Source organism: Pinus tabuliformis, chromosome 2_2 (genome assembly GCF_031772625.1).
Source record: "Pinus tabuliformis cultivar Carrire ecotype Pingquan chromosome 2_2, CPIR1, whole genome shotgun sequence".
In the NCBI taxonomy this organism is placed as follows: domain Eukaryota; kingdom Viridiplantae; phylum Streptophyta; class Pinopsida; order Pinales; family Pinaceae; genus Pinus; species Pinus tabuliformis.
Window position 1 is genome coordinate 859,852,948 of NC_142300.1, and position 20,192 is coordinate 859,873,139.

General features: G+C 40.0%; 1 protein-coding gene across 1 annotated transcript in view; it reads right to left on the bottom strand.

Annotated features, from left to right (window-relative positions):
* Positions 1–329: 329 nt before the first annotated feature.
* Positions 330–20,192, bottom strand: part of LOC149195696 (uncharacterized) — a 101,262-nt gene continuing 81,399 nt past the window's right edge. The window contains 2 exon segments of the mRNA XM_089405408.1: positions 330–1,340; positions 1,462–1,545. Of these exon segments, the coding sequence (XP_089261534.1) occupies positions 1,254–1,340; positions 1,462–1,545 (171 nt within the window). The 3' untranslated portion in view covers positions 330–1,253.

Sequence of the window (20,192 nt, forward strand, 5' to 3'; positions counted from 1 at the left end):
ACCATACTAAAAGGTTCAAGGACAGAAAATATATTATATATACCATCGCCTGCCATTCTGTAAATCATGTTTAATATAACAAGGCTCTCAAAAAATGTATTTGCTGACAAAATCTTTATGAGGAAGATAACGTGTTTTTTCCTAAGAAACCGTTGAAACCGTTATGTTGAGATATCTAAAGCCAGTTCCTCATTCGAACACCTACCAGTATTTAAAAAAATAAGCATTCAGAGCAAATTACTTCGTATCCACATTATTGATAACGGAGGCAAAAATAATTTCATATTAATTTGATCTGTACATGTCAAACTCGTGAAGAATAAGTAGACTAACAGATCAGCATTCACGGGTCATCAAGATTTCACACCCATTGAAAAAAATTACAGAACCTGGGTGATCCATCACCAGTGCATTACTGTCCTATGAACTGTGGTACATATCATCTTCCTGAACAGAAAATTGAACATTTATGTGCAAGGCTACAATATGCAAAATATTAATTATAATATAACCAAAGAGCACACTCTGTTCAACCTATGTTTGGAGCGCTCATATATTCTTTGATGATCTACACCAAACCAAAAGGATTTGGTTCCAAAATATCGCATCCGAAAGTTGACGCAAAATCTTAGAAATAGCAGCTACTACCACTTGATTTGGGCTGCTTACATGAAAGAAAATGATATTCTAACTAAAATGAAAACAAACTGATACCTCATTCAAGATGCCTCCATCAATGCCAATGCAGCAAACTTAGTGGCTAGCTAAAAAAGGTGCTTTGCCATCAATGCCAATTTCTTCACCACTACAATCCCACCTTCCAGAGAGATTGCTTCAGTTCTTATCCTTCCATATTTTTGTTATATCACCTCAACTGAATCACATGGCAAGTGATACAGATCTTATACAGTCAAAATTTTCCGCTTGAGTATTACCTCAACTTAATTACTAAATAGTTACCTGGAGCTTCACTTCCTAACTACTCCCTCTGCTGGGAGGCAAAGCACCAGTGCAATAACTGACCATGCACAAATTTAACTATAAATATCAAGACTTTTAATCATCCCAGCATGTGTAGGCCCTTTCCTGAGATAAGACCAGGAATTTATTCACAAGATCATTAATCTCCGACACCCCATATAAATTTTGCAAGCATGCATGTTTAGAGAGGAACACACAATAAATCGATAGCACCATGCACACTGCTGATCATTATGCTACAAAATAAAAACTAACCACCAACTTCATCAATATCAATCCATAGCTTCATAGAAAAGGACTTGAGGTTGTAGATGACCCCTCCTACATGTATCGGTCACCTCATCCCATCCACCAACAACCTGCATTTAAAGCCAAATATTCAGTAAATAAAGACATCAATTAGCAATTACACTCTGCTTAAGTGTCTTGCTGACAGTCAGTTCCTTCTCATTTTCTGTTTCCCTTTATTCAAGATCTTACCTTCACAGTTGCGTCATCATACATAATCCATGCATTATCAGGGCTATAAGCAAAACAATGATAGTGCTGGCCATAATAGCAAACCTGCCAATAAATTTATATGCATCAACAAGTAAACCAAAAGTCAAATAATAAAAACATTCCAGCAATCCTACAACTGACACTTCAAGTGAATTTCTCGGTGACAGAATGCTTAAAATACATTGATTGTGGACCAGATTTATAGAAGACATTGCATTCAAAAGCAAAGGCATTCGATGTTTCTGGGCAGCCAGGCACAACCAGTCAATTGTCATTCACAACTAAGATCACATCCTACCTTACTGTTGTTTGTATATTACATTGTGACACCAAAAAGAATGTCAACCAATCATATTTATGACAATGTAACCAATGTTCTAACAAGTTTCTGGGGCACAGGAATGCAGGAGCAGGGAAACACATCTAGAAGATGTGTGGAAGAATCCCCCAAATTTTATAAAACATCATATGGGACATCAGGGTCTCTGAAAAGGGAACTCCTGCAAAAATATTACAAAACTAAAAATAAAAATATACAAAAACTGAGACTTAAATCATTCAAAATCCTACACATAACAACCGTACGATTAACATACATCATTACCTGTAACACTTTAAATAATAAATCATACATGTAATGATGTGACATGAAGTAATAAACACAATCACAAATCATCTATCACCACTGCATTTCTCATCATATTTAGAAAATTTTGAAGATAGCTCACATAACTGATAACTGATCTAAGAACAAGTACAATTACAAATGAGCATCACTGCTCAAGGCAATGCCCCAACAGTCTCTACATCGAGCTACTTATGAATGAATAACGACCAACATGGGAGTGTTGCGATCTGAATCAGAATCATTTGCATTATCAAGAATACTCAATGGCACACCAACCAAGCAAAGTGGTGCCTCATCAGGTCCTTCCTCATATAACTGTGCATTAGGTTTACATTAATTTTTATTTTTTTACTCTGCATTTGTCTTTCTTTCCTTGAAACAATGGACTTTGGTCAAAAGGGAACAAGAGAGCATCTCATTTTTTGAGAGCAACATTCCATACTACATCTCCTAGTGGCCCCCCAACAAAAGGGGATTTGGGGAAACATCCCCCTTGGATTACCATATAAATGTGCATTAGGTTTACATTCACTTTTTTTTTACTCTGCATTTGTCTTTCTTTCCTCTAAACAATGTACTTTGGTCAAAAGGGAACAAGAGAGCATATCATTTTTGAGAGCGACATTCCATACTACATCCCTTGTGGCCCCCCAACAAAAGGGGACTTGGGGAAACATCCCCCTTGGATTACCCACAGCCCAGTAGCATGGGGAGCGCATGGAGTGTATCCACCACCCTCCGTAACACATCCCTGTGTAATGAATTTAACAACACAAATTCATTCATCGTCATGTTGTAGTTTGCATTGGCATACGTTTATCATTGAATCGTCAAACATCCCTATTTGTGACAATTTAACAACAAAATCTCATAAAACAAAAAAAAAATGTCGTTTCTGCTACTCCTCTATCATTCACTTTATCAACATGTTGTAGTTGGCACTAGCATACTTTTATAATTCATATTTATGCATTCCATTTAAATGCTTCTACTTACTTTAACATTGACTTGTTCATAAGCAGCAAATGCAACTCTGGATATGGAGAAAAACTAGCCAAAAATACAATAAAATGTCACTGGAGTCTTGGTTCACCGGTTAAGCAGGGGTAGTGATATCCCCCACAAAAAGGTTCAAATCCCTAGACATGCTTTTCCTATTGTGAACTGCCTCACCCATCCAAGCATGTAGTTCGGGGACTAGGGTGACTTTGATGGAATAGATATTCTTAGCCAAAGGGATCTTCCTTGAGTGTTTTCAGCTGGCTAAATTTCATTGTCATATTTTGAGAAGGGAAGGGCATGATTGCTGCATGGAAATAAGAGGAAGCTTCTGTCAAAACAAAGAAACAAGACAAGGAAAGCCTCCAAGCTCTAGTACTCCCTAGTAATGGATAGACAAGGAAATAGTGAGAATGAAACATATTTTAAGGAAGCATGACCACAATCTTATCTACAGAAATGTATTAATGGGTAAAAAGGAAAATTTACAACATCATACGTTAAATCAAGTTGCTGAGAAAAGCAGCATTGACTGGGGGATCAAACTCTGCTGTTTAATAATATTAAACTCCAATTAAATATATAAAAAGAGGCCAACAATGTCATAGGTACGTTTTATTCCAAATGTGGCTGGAAATTAAAAATGTATTAATTCCCCCAAATGACCAAAAAGCATTCAATGAGACAGAAATACAACTCAGCAAGTAAAGTACATCCAACTCCAGAGTACTGTGCATTTCTCATGAAAATTACATCCAACTATAGAACAATAGTGAGAAGCTGACTAGAGTGTACCACTACAGAAAAGGATGGTTTATTTTTTAAGTGTACTCTGAAATTGCAAAGCCTAGTTTAACTAGGATAAAATGAGATGACATAAATAAAGGATAGTTTGCTGCCATATTGACTTGTCACCCAATACCTGGTTAAGAACGATCATAGCAGTAGAAATTAATCTGCAGCAGGGAAGAAGACAGATTTACTCTCTCCGTCCATTCAAGGTTTAAGTTCTTGGACCATGCATATACATAATAACTGTCACAAATTTGTCCTAGGGTTTCTTATTGTAGCTAGCCAACCATTGAGAGTAATACACATAACGGTACATGAACATGAAAATGCAATGGCAGTAAAATTCTCTAAGGAATTCACACTGGTCTATCCACTTAAATAGAGATCTTATCCAGACAGTAGTGCACAATATAATTCAGCTACATCAACAACAATCAACATAATGTCCACAAGAATTTGGGCTGACAGCGCCCACAAACTGCTTTGCACACTAAAACAGAGAATTTATCCTGTCAATGGTTCACAGCATAATTCAGTTACCACAACAACAGTTAATATCACGTCCACAAGAATTTGGGTTGACCACCCACACAGTGTATATGTTTAATCCGCAATCTTATTAATTCGGTACTGAGCCCTACCAATAAACACATAAATCAGATACTGCTACCGTTACTGCTTAGGGGGGATCCAGCCTTTACCCAAGAAGCCTGGATTCCTCAACTTCTCCACCCAACAAACCTCGTGCCTGTATTGTTATTGCAGATCACTACCTGAGAGCTGATAGAGGGTCATTAGTACTGCAGATGGGAGTCCCTGTTACTGCAAGAGGCCGCAGGACAAATTATAGGTGCAGTGTGGAGCCTGTTTGAGGGAATGAATGCAAGTGCAGAGGAGTGTTCAGGGTACGGCAGCCCTTCCTGTGGCCAGACATATGCCCAAAAATGCCAGCTGCAAACTGATATAATAGGTGCTCGGGCCTCAGAGCAAATCGTTTCTTCACATAAAACCCTTCTCAACCAGGGACAAATTTAAGGATTGAAATTTATCTTAAAATTTAGAAACCTTCACAAATCCTACTAGTCCCTAATATTTAAATTGTAAAATGTTTGGTGATATTTTTGTAAAGATATTCAAATTTCTAATGTTTTTATATAGTCTCTATAAAATTTTGGCGATTTTTTAGGTAAAATCATTTTATCCTATAAAAATTGGGCAAATCAATTTTAGGGAAAAATGGAAATTCGCAAATAATTTTTTTGGAAAAAAGCATGGAAAATTAGCCCAAATGTGAATATTAGCCCCTAAAATTTTCCCTATTCTTAACGTTCCAATGGATAAACCGTTCGTGGTAAAATGCTTCAAAATTACTCTCATTGTTTCAGATCCAGGGGTTGTATCTAGGGAATAATTTGGGGGTTGTCCCCTACTTAAAAGAGAAAACACAGGAATGATTTTGCTGCTAGAGATCGTCCTCCTTGCTTGTCAGTTCACTCGAGCCACTCCAACGAATACATTGTGCCAAGACAAGTAAAATCTTCAATCCTTCAACCAAACCAAAACTGCTCCAATGACCTGTGCCAAAACAAGAAGAAGGGTGTCTAGGTAGGGTTGGATCAAGTCCACCGAAACTAGACAGATGATTAGACAGGATGGGATCACCTCCACCAACGCTAACCAATGAGAAGGGGTCTTAAACCCTCAGAGCCTCAGCTCAAGTGAAAAGCGATCTCAAATCCAAATTGATGATGATAAATGACTCCAACTCTCCCTTATTTATAGATTTCCTCATGGGGCTTCTTTAATGTGAGGGGTGGCAAGTGCAACCTCCAATTTTGGGTTTTTTGACCCAGCCGACTCCAAAATTTACCCAATGTTGACCCAAAGATTGGATAATTTGGGTTTTCCCTCTTTATAAAGACTATAGTCTACGAGCTTGGATAAGCTATTCTGTCCTCCCATGGGCAATTATTTCATTGGGGACATTACAGATTTGGTGGCGAACTCATTCATTTGATTTTTTGTAGAGGTTGCCACCTACATCTATTGTTGCTTCCCTTTGTCCTTCTTCTTATCTTGACACTGTGATGAACAATGCCCGTGTTTATGACAAATGAAGCACTTTACCTAACTTGAGTGCTTCCCTTGTTGTGAGGTTGACTCCTCATTTTTTTTCCATTTCCCTTGCTAGGTCTTTTTCCTCTGCCCTTCATCGTTTGTCCAGACTCCCAATAGGACTCAGTTATTGTCACCATCCTTCTTGCTAGCATTTGACTTCATTTGAGTCTCATCCAAGATACAATCATCCCAGTCTTTCAAACAAAGGAAGAATCTCGTGAGCACAAACGTCCTTGAAAAATGTTTCCCACAAAGTTGAAAATCCCTTTTGTGCATCAATCACACAATTATTGAAAAGTAAATAATAGTAGCATAAATGAGATACACACATACACAAATCATTTATCCTTCAAAATAGTGTTTCATGCCTTTAATCAAAGCTTACAAAGCAACCTATGCAGACTGTAAAACCAACAGTTGTATAAATCCCCACTAAACATATCTGTACAACTTGCTAAAGAGTTGTATGGGCTAGGCGTCAAGCATACAAGATTCGTCCAAACCCTCCTTATGAAACTTGCTCAATTTATCGAGTAGGTTATCTTTATGATTTAGCCTAACTTAGGAAAAGTACATAAATTAAGTTAATTGATTAATGTTGGTTATTGAGCTAGGAAAACTAAGGAAATGTACCTTTGCTTCCGTAAGTGAATTTGTTTTAATCCAACCATTGAACTCAAGTGGGTTAAGATTTAATCCTAGCCATCAATCACTATGGAGATTATGGTGAAGGATTTAGCTCAACGAGAAATTATAAAAGCATGCCTAAGGAAAGGAGGACACAACAATTGACAAAGATTGAGAGAATGAATTTCTCAAAGGACTGAAGAGAAAAGAAGTGCGAAACAATGAGAAAAAAATTCCAGAGGAGATTGAGTGGGGGCTCTTCAACGAGGAGGCCATGCCAATTTTTGGGCACAAGTTCTGCAGAGAGGGTCACAGCTGACGTGTGTCACATGGGTAGAGCAGTTAGGATGCATAGGCTGTCAGAGGGTAGCTTCGGCAAGCCATGTGTGTGGAAAGAGAGGCTATGCATTGGCTGTACAGTGCTTTTGTGGTGCAGATCAAATTTCTCAAGGGCAAATTTGCCAGGTTTATTTGTTGTAATAATTTCTTTAATTTTCTATGGGCCAATTTCCCAGTAAGGGAACCTCATTGTTCCAAGCACAAAAAGTGAAGATTAGTTGGAATAATTTTCTATGTGATTTATTTCCTATATTTTGTTTCCACTATTTAATTATGAGTTATAAATTCTAGAGTATTTTTTATTTAGTAATTGCGGAAATAATTTTTCTAGGTTATAACAATTACTAGGAATTGAAATTAGATTTGGAATTTAGAAATTAACATGGTCTCATAGCATCAAATATGAAAAGGGGAAATCAGAATTCATACAAGTTTAGAGCAGATCTAAATTTCCAGCAGCAAATTTTTCAGTAAAATTCTGATTTGAGAGGTGGTCGCAATCAGGTTAAAAGATTTTTGACAAGTTGGAGGGGCCATCAAACTTCATTCCCTGGAAGGTGATGGTTACATTGATCCTAATGGAGAATGGTCTATGGGATTTTGCTAACACCAAACTCACCCCGCCTACAGATGTTGTACAAATGGTCATCCACAACCAGAAGGATGTGAAAGCCAGGAGGATCATCTTGGATGCAGTGAATGATCATGTGATTCCTCGCCTATCCAAGAAGACAATAAGGGAGATGAGGGAGGCTCTAACGATCAGAGTGATAATACAAACAGGAAGATGGTGTTGAGAGAGACTCAGAAACACCAAGATGACTAGATCAAATACCATGACTGATTATCTCACCGAGTTCACTCAACTACATGATGAGTTGGCAACAGTTGGGGAGATTATAACAAATGAGGAGATGGTAAGGACGACCCTAAATGGCTTTACCAAACCATGGGATCCTTGTATCAAGTGCATCATTTGCACAAGAGCATCTTCCTAAAGGGGGCAAGCTATGGGATGATTTCATCCAAAAGGAGATTTGAAAGGAATCTCTAGGAGACCTACAGAAGGGTCATGATGAGAAACTTGCCCTTGCCGGCCAGGCAAGAAAGGGCAAAAGGAGCAAAGATAAGGTCAAGAAGGATACAAGTGAAGAGGCTATTTAATAGGCTGGAAAGAAGAAGGATCTGAGAAAAGTGAAATACTTTGCCTGCCACAAGAGTGGACATTATGCTTCACAATATCTGAACAAGAAGAGTAATTTACAACAGCGAGAAGGCATCTATAGATACTGAAGTCAGAAAATTTGCTGCGAGGTTCAAGAAAGAGTTCTCATTGGTATCTTGCCTTTCTCGCACAACTTCCAAGGATGCCTAGTTTGTGAACAGTGGTGATTCTCGTCACATGACTGGATCGCGAGAGATATTATGTAAAATCCCCTCTCTAGACAAGCAACTCAACCAACATACCCAAAACAAAATATCACAGCAAATAAATTCTACCAGTATAACAGGTCTATTTATTAATACCACTGTAAAATCCTTTCTTGCTAAACAAATAACTCAACCATCATACCACAAGCAAAAAATACCACAGCAAATAAACTTAGCCAATATATTTTGATCTATTTTATTAATCTAACCTGGAATTACATGTTGGAGCAACCTTCTGAGTTACAAAAATATATTTCTAGAAGACCATAAAAAGTAATGGCTAATGGCAAGGAGATGATGACAGCATTGGGACGTCCCCTTACACGGATGTAAATTACTATACTGGACCAAATTTGATGGCTAGTTTGACCCTTCTTTTGATGCCACGACCCAACAAATGATGGCTTGAACTGCAGACGAAAATACAACCTCCCAAATATTCCACGATCTCTGATTGTACCCACGACTTGGCAATGAGATGAATCTTCAGCAATAAATACCTACGAAAGTTCTGAGTGATCTTTCCCTTTGATCAACTAGGATGATTTGTTTCACCATCGAAACCAATTTGCTCAAGGGTTTTACCTAGTGAAACATGAATCTCTGATCACTCGCAATTAATCACGAGTCAAACTCTGCTCTTTCCTCAAACGATCTGATTCAACTCTGGGAGAGTCAAACTCATGTTGACCAAGTTTGACTCATGGTCAATGCAAGTTTGACTCGCAACTCACCAATTAATTGCGATTTAGGTGACTGAGGCGATTTTCAGCACTCCACTAGGTGAGCACGAGTTTTAACTGTTCGGGTTGCTGCATTGTTCGCCGCATGGTTTAGTTAGGTTAAAAATTAAACGTCGGTCCGTAACTCACTCATACGCCGAGAAGGTAATAGAGGCATGGTTTCAGTTTCATTTTACTCCACATAATAGAGGCGTAGTGTGCAGCGTGCTTCAGCATGTGCTCTATCAAAGATTTCAGTAGCAAACCATTATCGTATCATTTCAGCAGCAATCAAGAGATTTAAGTTACGTCCTTTTTATTGATTAGTATTCAGTATTTTATAAAGTTGTAGAAGCAGATGCTTCTAGTTCTATGTAGTCACTGGTTAGGAGTCAGGAATCAGTGTTTGGATCATGTTTGGATTCATAACATATATGAGATACTTATTCATTCATAATATTTTGGACATCTATTGATATTATGCATTGTTTGGACATGGCTTTATTGAATATCAATGAAAAATGTTTTTTTTTAATTCAATATATGTGTATATCTTTATCATTGAATTCACTGATTTTTTCCCGATCCAATTAAAACTCTTTGCTCTTTTGCCTTGCCGATTTATTGTCGATTCCAAGTCTGGTAACATTGGTTTTACCCTTAGCACTTCAAAGCTACAACAGCTCTCCAAATCGATATGAGGAATGATTATGCATGCCTAAAGAGTGAGCTACAATCTCCCTTTTATGTTAGAAATTTTCATGTACCCTAGGTCTGGTCTATGCCTTAGCTAAGCACATAAGCACACTAGAGATGCCCAACTTTAAAGTACTTTGAAGTTTGAACAACGGAACACAACAGCAGTGAAATCAATAACAGTACAAGAGCATTTATGGCCCAAACAAGTTCCTTATCAATCGTTTAATAAGAAAAACATAGGGCTCTCATACCAGGGATAATGGCCCTTTACAATCCATGTACAAATGCCAAATACAATACATAATTACCTAGGCTGAGGCTAAGTCCTTTTAGCTCTCGTCTACCCTTCATCACTGGTTGTCCTATGCCACCAAATCCTTCAGTTGTTTGTTGTAACACACAGGGCACCCCTTGCCCACCTTCTACTGCTCAGCGATCTCTCTTTAGGCTCACAGTCAACCTTGTTTCCCCCCTAGCAGACTTAACATAACCTCCAACAGCAACCCCTTGCCTTGGTTGCTCCTTTAGCCATCATTCCATTGTTGTTCAGCCCTCTTTCCTATTCGGCGAGCCTCCTAACTACCCTAGACCTCCTCCTTGACCCTTGTCCAGCCATTCTGGCCTTGGTTGCCTTGTTGTAGGCCTCAGCTTACCCTCAACAACCCTCGGCCTCCTCGATTTTCATCAACAAGCTACTACAACAGCCTTCAATCAAACTCAACCAGCCTCTACACAGTCACTAAGGCACTCGGCCCTACTCAAGTAACCAACGGCCAACCTATCCATAGTTTTTTAGGCCCTCGACTTACATTATTTACCCTGTGGCCAGCACCAAAACAGACCTTCCATTGATGTGGATTCTTCCTAGGCCTGCGACACTATTCTTGGTTGTCCTTCGGTCCTCCTTCAGCTCTTGGATCAGTCCTCCAACCTCACTCGGTCTTCAAAACAAAAACGATTCCTTGTTGTGATTCTCATTGAGCTGCATCTCTCCTCTAATATTTGTGGCCCTCTTGGAGGTTCTCCACTCCACACAAGTGTGTCTACTTTCACATCTTGTGACTAGCCTAATCTTTGGCTATTATATTTGTCCATTATTCACTTAGGGAATACCTTGGTCCATTAAGGTGTTTCCAACTCAACCTTAATCATCAATTAGAATATAATATTACTTTCCTTTGGTTCCAAGCCCACTCCTCTGGGTCAAAACCCAAACTTGGGTACTTTTCCCACAAACTCATCTTTTTGAGGGCTTTCTCCTCATAAGCCTAACACCCAAGGCTTGTGGGAGTACCTCCCAAAGCTACCCAATTTCATCACTCCCTCTTAGCGAGGGAGGTACTTCCATTCCTCGGAAGTCTTTCTTTTTCCCATACTGGAACACAATCCTATTCCATAGATACTCTTCAGTATTCATCATATGCTTCATCTTCCATCACAGAAGCAAAACTTGCAGTATGAACAGCACTCTTCTTGGAAGTGTCCCTGCTACTAGAAGCCTTCTCCCTCTCTTTTTTTCCTGATGGGCTCTTAAGCCATTCCATGGTTCCTTCTTGTCAGCTATGGAAGTCTCATTTCTTGCCTCTGATGATGCGCTCTTTCATGGTTGCGAACTCTCCCTCTGAATCTGTGAACTCCCTCTGGAACTCGACTCCCTCCGTGTCTTATAAACCTTCTTTCCTTGGGCAATAGGCTTGCCCTTCAGGCTGTACAAACCATTCTCTTTGACTCCAAGAACCACTCCTAAACTAGAGATAGAGCCACTAGGTTTGAGCATCACTTTTCCATCTCAGAACGTTGCTTCAAAGTTCAAACCCCTCAGCCTCAATTTTTGAGACAGACAACATGCTACACCTAAGCTCCGGTACCCAAAGTACATCTTAGACTCGTAGCAGCCCCCTTGACTCCATCCTGAATGGTACAATCCTTGTCCCGTTGACAACCCTCAGACTCTTTATCACCAATTTTCATGTGTACATCAAACTCCCATTTAGTCTGGCTCTCAAATACTTCTCGCGATCTTGTCATATGCTTTGACGCTCTGCGATCCATAAACCAAGCACCCTCACAAATGGTGTTCCCTGAGAAATGAGAGATAAAAAAAACTCTTCCTCGAACCTTCTCATGAAATCATCCTACACAACTGTGGTTGAAGCAACCATTGTCGTCTCTTGCTTCTTCTCATTCCCTCCTTTATTCCTATGTGGTCACTTACTCGCATAATGACCAAATGCGTCACATGTAAAGCATTTCACTTTACTCAAGTCCTTCTTCTTTCCATTATCGAACTTCCCTTTGCCCTTCTCCAACTTACTAGCAAGAGAAAGATTCTCTTCATCAATACTCTTCTTCTGAAGATTCTTGTCCCAAAGTTCCTTTGGGATGAAATCATCCCATAACTTGTTCTAATCTGGTAGATTCTCTCATGAGACTATCCCTTTGATAAATGGCTTCCACTACTCTACGAAGGCAGTCCTCCCCAACTCAAGTTCCTGAACCTCATCACCAATGGCACTAAGCTCGTCACAAACTTGTTGAAACCTTGTAAGATACAAAGTTACATTCTCTCCATTTGTCATCTTGATGTCCCTGAGCTTCTCTCTCAATACCATCTTTTGGTTCTTTTTCTTGTTCTGAAAAAAATCTTTCAGAGCCTCCCACATATCCCATGCAATGTTCTTCCTAGTGAGATGAGGTACCAAGTGATCCTTGAATCCATCAAGTATGATCAACTTGGCCTTTGCATCTGACTTGTTATGCCTAGCCAACTCAACCCTGTCCTCATACCTCAAGCCAGAAACCATTTTTGACAAGTTGTCCTTCCTTCAAAAACAAGTCAAATCAACTCCCTCTTAGAACTGATCCCCATGCACACTCTAATCCAACTGCGCTTCAAAGTGGATTTGATACCATTTTAGAAATTTCCACGCACCCTAGCTCTATTCTATGTCTTAGCTAAGCACATAAACACACTAGCTAAGTCACTTGACACAAGCACATGGGACATGTACGACAAGAAAATGCGAATATCCGACACATGACACAACAACCCCCGGGAATAAGACACAGAGGACACGTTGTATATTATATATTAAAAACTATAAAAATTTAGTGAATTAAACATGTATTATGAAATATATAAAACATTTAGTTGGCAATGATGCAAATTCAATACACAACCAATGCACATAACCAAAATAGCAATGAATGCAAATGTGTTCCATCTCTGAACCAAAAATACATCAAGAAAGACGCCCTAAATGCCCTGTATAGTCCAAAAAAAATCATGCTAGAACAAACAACTAGTACTATATATCATCAAAATCATTATCTATATTGGGATACTCATCATCAACATCACCCTCTAAGCACTAAAATAAGATAGAAAAAGCTTAACATGTCAAATCAAGATTTTGTTTGAGTGACAGGGGCATTTTTACTATGTTCATGATAGATGAGTTCAACAATCAATGCCACCAACATCAAGGTACATAGAGGCTTGGCCCTCTTAATAAAATGCTAGTTCCATACCCTCATACATGACAGACTACAATGGAAACGTTGTAATCCCCCAATCTTGAAATCCTAAAAACTGTTAAGACTGTTGGATTTTGAGTGGGATCTAAAATTATACTTTCTCCATACGAAATCCAACGAGGTTTAAACCACTCTCAAACATCCAAAGTCATTTCATGGTAATGTTAAAAATTTAAGTAAAGGATGAAAATGAAATATAAAGGAGAATGTCACTCATAGGACATGTGTTAAAATTGGCAACTAGGGCTAAACTCCATGTGGGTCATCTTATTTATTGCCCACATGGATTGATCTAAAGATCATCCGATTCCGATAAGTATTCATGGAGTTATGAATTTATTTTTATTATGGACAAATTGTCAAGTCGGCCAACAAATTATGTAAGCTCAAAAGCCCAACAGTATAAATAGAAGACGACTTGAAGTCATTTGTCACACACACTCACTCTTGTGATCTCACTTCATCCTGTTTTGGGTTTGATGAAGATGAGAGCTAGAGGGAGTGCCCTAGGGTATACGCTGCCCTAGATAACATGCCCTAGATCTAAATGCAGTCATGGGAGAATAAGCTCTACGTTGCTCAAAAAGCCAAAAAAGCCGGAAAAACCGGAACTGCCGAAAAATCCGGAAAAGCCAGAAAAGTCGAAACCGCCATAAAAGTTGAAATGAAAAAGTCGGAAAATTCAAAACTGCCAGAAAAGACAGAATTGTCGAAAAAGACGGAAAAGTTCTAGAACTGCCGGAAAAGTCGGAACTGCCAGAAAAGCCGAAAATGTCGGAAAAGTCGGAAAAGCTGGAACTGCCGAAACTACCAGAAATGTTGAAAAAGCCGGAACTGCCAGAAAAGCCTGAATTGTCGGGACTGCCGGAACTGTCGGGAACAACCGAAACTGCCAAGAACAACGGAAACTGCCAGGAACATCCGGAACTGTCGAGAATAGCCGAAACTACCAGAACCACCGAGAACTGCCGAAACAACCGGAGCATCTGCCTCTGAAGGAGAGCAACATGCAAAGGACAGCTAACTAACATTGGGACAGTCATATGGTACTTAGCAGCGAATACACCAAGCATGCAATGTTACAGCTAGCATGCAAGGGACAACTAGCATGCAACAAGAAGCATGCTAAGGACAACAAGCATGCTAGGGACAACAAGCAAGCAAGGGACAACAAGCAAGCAAGGTGCAACCAACACATAGGTCAAGATGGCAACATGGTGCAACAATGGCACATAATGCAATACAGTGATGGGTACAGTCATGATTAAGAAAGAAAGAAAGAAAATATTTTAACGTCCACGAGGCTAAAGATAGCCTAGCGAACAGATTGCTTCTTCATCTGCTTGATATATTCGGCCCTTTTTTTGTGAAGCTTCACAATAAATGCTCCCATCTTCTCGACAAACCCCTCATTAAATAGATTATCCCAAGAGCTAGCTGTCAGCGTATCTGCATAACTTTCCCTGTTGTCTTTGAAGGCCTCACATTCTAAAATGAAATGTTTTTCTGTTTCCACTTTTCCAGAAGAACAAAAAATGCATACCCTTTCCTCCCACACTTCCTTTGGCCTTTTCCAGCGCCCTGTATCACAACGGAGTTGATGAGAATTGGTCCTTAACTGAGCAATAAGAATTTTGGCTCTCCAAGAAATATTGGCCTCTATGTATGCTTTTGGTTGATGATTATGAGTGGGATTAAACACTTCAATATAGTAATTTTTCTTTCTTCCTAGCTCCTTCTCCCAAGTACGTTTGTGGAACTTTTCCATAACAAAAGCTTTTATCTCTTTGTTGTTTATGGGGCACGCATTCAAGCAAATATCCCATTTACTAAACCATTTGTTATTTTGTTGCATCCAAGTTTTTTTGCTCTTGCACAATCTATCATTAAAGACAACCTTAGGCCATCTACGCTCTTCCATTTGCTCAATTTTTTTTAAATACCTTATGACTCGCACCATAGCAATTGCTTCAATAGGAGCAGTCCCTGTTTCACTTAACAAGATATCATAAGGAACTGCACTTTTAATCTTAAATTTGTTTGTAACCAAACGCTTCTGAATTTTCTCAATTTGTCTCCACTGCATATCGGAAGTATTGCTAGCCCACAGTTCACAACCATATAGAATCACTGGAATCACTAAAAGCCCAAAAAGAGTTTGAGTGGTCTTCCAGTCCCATAACTCTGCCTCTCTACACCTATTTTGAAAAGCATAAAATGCTTTCCAACCCCCCAAAGTTCTTTTCTTTCTACAACCATTCCAGCTTAGATTTTTGTTGAAGTCAATTCCGAGGTATTTGTAATCCGCAACTTCTTCCAGAATGTTGCCTTCAAAGTAGAACTTATGTTGGTTATGTTTTCTTTTCTTAGAGAAGATCACTACTTTCGTTTTGCTAATATTGACTTGCATCCCCACACTTCTACAAAAATGCTCAAGGGATAGTAAGTGCTCTTGCAAACCAAGAGCCGATTTAGCAATCAGAATAAGGTCATTTGCATACAAAAGAAGCCTTATAACAAACTTGCACAAATAGATACCATCACCCCCTTGCGAATTTAACCACTCCTCAAGCTTGTCGATATATAAACCAAAAAGGGTAGGAGACAGTGGGCAACCTTGCTTGACCCTGATATCGCTTCTAAAACTTTCAGAAATGCCTGCTGAAGTTCTAATTTTGAATTTCACCTCTTCATACAACCTATGCATAGCTGCTCTCAAATGTTTAGGAACCCCAAGTTCCTCCATTCTTTGCCAAAGTTTATCCCTAGGAACCGAGTCAAACGCTTTTCTGAAATCATCAAAGCAACAAAAGACTTCTTCCTTCTTCTCCCAAACTTTTTCAATGATGTGCCTTAAAGTTATGCGATGATCAACTGTGGAATGCTTAGGTCTAAAACCTGCTTGCCCTTTAGCACGCTTATTTCTTTCTTCTGCCCACTTGCTAATTTTGTTTTCTAGCATGCTTCCAAATAGCTTTGCAAACAAAGGGTTTATCATGATGGTCCTATAATTGGAGGGATTATTGATGTCGCCGCTCTTGAAAAGAGGTATTGCTAGACTAGTTGTCCAATCTGTGGGGAGCCCTTGTTGTATGATGTTGTTGAAGATTTTTGTAATGTGAGGTGCAAGAATCTTCGAGCCCCACTTTAGATATTCTGCTTGGAGTTCAGCTAAGTCTTTTGCTTTTCCAACACCCAACTTCTTGATACCCATCTCTACCTCTTGTATCGTGAAGAGTTTAGTATCAGTGTTGACCAAGGAGGGAGGGTCAACCTTGGGTCAACCATAGTGATGATGGGTGCAGCATGGTACAACGCGGTGAGGTGCAACATGATGACGAAATGCAGCACAATGATAGGTGAAAGAGTCACCTTGGAGAATTAGTTGAAGCAGCATGTCTTCAACTGATATCATGTATCATCTTCTTAGAAATGATCTATGCTCTTATCTAGATAAGTCAAAGTGTTGACTTCTATTGTAAATGTACTATCTCTCTCTGCTGAACTATTGAAGAACATATAAGAAGAATTGATCGAGGGTTCACCACATTGGGGTTTGTCCTTGGCTAGTGCCACATCTTGTGTCCTCTTGTCTTGGCTTGTCTTCTGCGATTTATTTTTATGTTATATCTACAGTTTACTTTAATGTTGATGTGATTGCTAATCTAGAAAAGATATGGAGCTAACTGTGAAAATTGAAATAAATTGCTCTAAGCATAGAACATACCTAAAGTTAACATGGAACCAGAGCTGAGGTGAAGACAATGCCCAAGCAAGAGTGAAAGAGCAATCACCAAAGACAATTGGGAAAGGACAAAAGGATCAATGGATTCCTCATCCCTCTTCAAATTCACCAAGGTTGAAGTTGAAGCAGAGAATATTATCAGAATGGCGCAGTGGAATATGGCCTACCTAAAGATCACTTCATTGGAAGACCGGATCTCAGGGTGGAAGGAAAGGTAGATAACTAGTTCGGCCATTATGCGGAGTGTCCGGATGGCAGGAACACATCACTTGATGATGATAACAATCATTCCAGGGACATCTTCAATGATCAAAGGAAAGACAGGTAATGCAGGTCATCAAGGAAATGACCAACTCTTCATATAAAGCAAGGAACCCCAGGTATGAAGAATCAAATGTTGTTTCTGATAAGATAAAGAAGCACTATCTTGTATTGGCCCTCTCCTTCAGATTCTTTGGGAATCTTGCTTATAGATCGTAGTGCTTCAAGGCACTTCATCGGATAGATGGGTGCACTCTCTAATTTGGTAAAGATGGAAACAATCGTGGGATTATACTTGGAGACAATGCCACCTATCCCAGAAAGGGTGTAGGGAATGTTAACTCTCAATTCAATAAGGGTAACTCGATTCATTTACAGAATCTCTTCTATGTACTTGATCGCAAGAAGAACCTAGTGTCCATCTCGGAAATTGAAGTCAAAGGTTTTAGGGTGGCATTCATCGATGCAAAGGTACGTGTAAAAAAAATATAATTTTCAAAGATGCCTTTTCTCATAGGTTCAGGGTTGGCAATTTGTATCAAGTTGCAGGATGGTCCATTGTGGATCATGTCAATTGACATATCGCATCTATAACACTGGAGGTCTACCTATGGGGCCCTACCTGATGTGAGTCAAATGGTGATAGGGATGTCTGAATTCAAGTAGAGCATGAAGGTACATGTCTGAGATGTACCGAAGGAAAATCTTATAAGGGGACCATTCCCCTCATGCAGCAGGTCCACATGTTTGGAACAACCCGAGGAGTTTGAGACTCATGATCGGGTATCTCATGTATACAGGTGGGAGAAAGCCCTCTATGGCTTGAAGCAAAACACCCCGGGGGTAGTATGAGAGAATTGATAGCTGTATGATGAAGCTGAGATTCACTAGGAGTGAAACCGATCCAAACCATTACCTGAATGTTGTGGATGATAGAGCTCTCATACCGGCACCTTATGAGGACGACCTATTTCTGACAAGTGCAAACCCTCTCATTTGCATAAGTAAAAGGGAGTTGGATTCCGTATGTGGAATGATAAACTGCAAGCCTGTGACTACCTCGAGGATCTTAACTTTCAGAAGTTATATGGTAGTGATGTCGGACCAGATTTGGGAAATGCCCCTGAGTTTCATAAACTCATTCGCGTTGATGTTCTTGGTGAACTTCCGTCCGGACATATGTTTTGCAGTTAGCATGGTGAGCTCATATTTGGTTGAGCCTCACTGGATTGGTGCCATATTCTGAGATATCTTCGGGGCACAATCTCTCATGGATTGAGATACACTGCCGGAAATATGAAACTGCATGATTATTCGAATGCTGAGTGGGCAGGCAGTGTGGAGGATCACTAGAGCACTTCTTAGTGCTAGTTATCTTTGGATTTTGCTTTGATATCATGGATGAGCAAGAAGCAGAAGTCGGTTGCTAAAAGCACCGTCGAGACTGAATACACAGCTACGAGCATGATCTCCTGTGAAGCTGTATGGTTGCAGAAGCTCTTAAGTGAGCTGTTTGTACACATGATGAATACCACTGTGATTCTTTGTGACAACCAGAGGTGGGATTCGATTATTGAGGAAACCCGTATTCGATGATTACTCCAGTAGATAGACATCAGATACTGCCTTATCTGGGATATGGTAAGTCAATGAGCGAGGAGGCTCCATCACATTGAGACTGATGTACAGGTTGCAGACACTTTTTGTCAAAGCCCCAGGGAAAGGTCAAATCTGTAACTTTCCCGAATGACTTGGAGTCGTTGAGAGACCTTCTTATAAGGGTCTTGCATGTTCCATGCATTGAGATCTGGGAGCTCTGGGGGGCTTGGGGTACTTACTGGAGCAACATACAACCATAGGGCCACTCACCCTCCCCTGGTGGTGCGTTGTGGAATAGGATGATTCATTCTCCTGTGGGCCAGGATGATTCGTTCTCCGTGGCAACTGTGGAACAGGATGATTCGTTCTCCAGTGGACCAGGATGATTCGTTCTCCATGGCGACTGTGGAACAGGATGATTCTCGTGTGGGCCAGGATGATTCGTTCTCCGTGGCGACTGTGGAATAGGATGATTCATTCTCCTGTGGGCCAGGATGATTCGTTCTCTGTGGCCACTGTGGGCCAGGATGATTCGTTCTCTATGGCATCCACTGACAGGATGATTCGTTCTCCTGTGGACAGGATGATTCATTCTCCTGTCGAGGCATCCTACCCATGCAGTATGGGACTCATGGGAAGTACCTCTCATCTGATCAATGCGCAGGGAAATGACGATAGGGACCATAGTAGTTCTATCAATGGACGCATCGTTGTATCTACCATACTCCCTATGCTAGGATGACCTCCATTGATCTAGGATCAGTATGAGTGGTTTGAGACACTCTCTTATGATATTGATCTAGGATCAATGAAACTGATCTGGGATCATTATGAGTGGTAGAGACCATAGTTTTAAAAACCGTTCCGGTCTGACCGGTTACCGGCCTAACCGGCCGGTTGGGAGGCTCACTAGTCAGAACCGGTGAAAAAACCCGGTTAGAAGCCTCATTTGCCCAGAAAATAGACCTAACCGGTAAAAACCGGCCGGTTTAGGTCAAAACTGGCCGGTTTATTGCTAACCGGCCGGTTCTGTCCTAAACCGGCCGATTTATGGACAAGTCAATCAAGATAGTCAATGCTGGTCAGAAATGTGGGGCCAACTTGTCTTCTACGAGGCTGACTTGGCCAAAGTCATAAATATTAAGTTTCTCCATTAATTTGCTAACGAAATTCTGACCGAAGCTGCCAATCTTCAACAAGATTGACAGTTCTA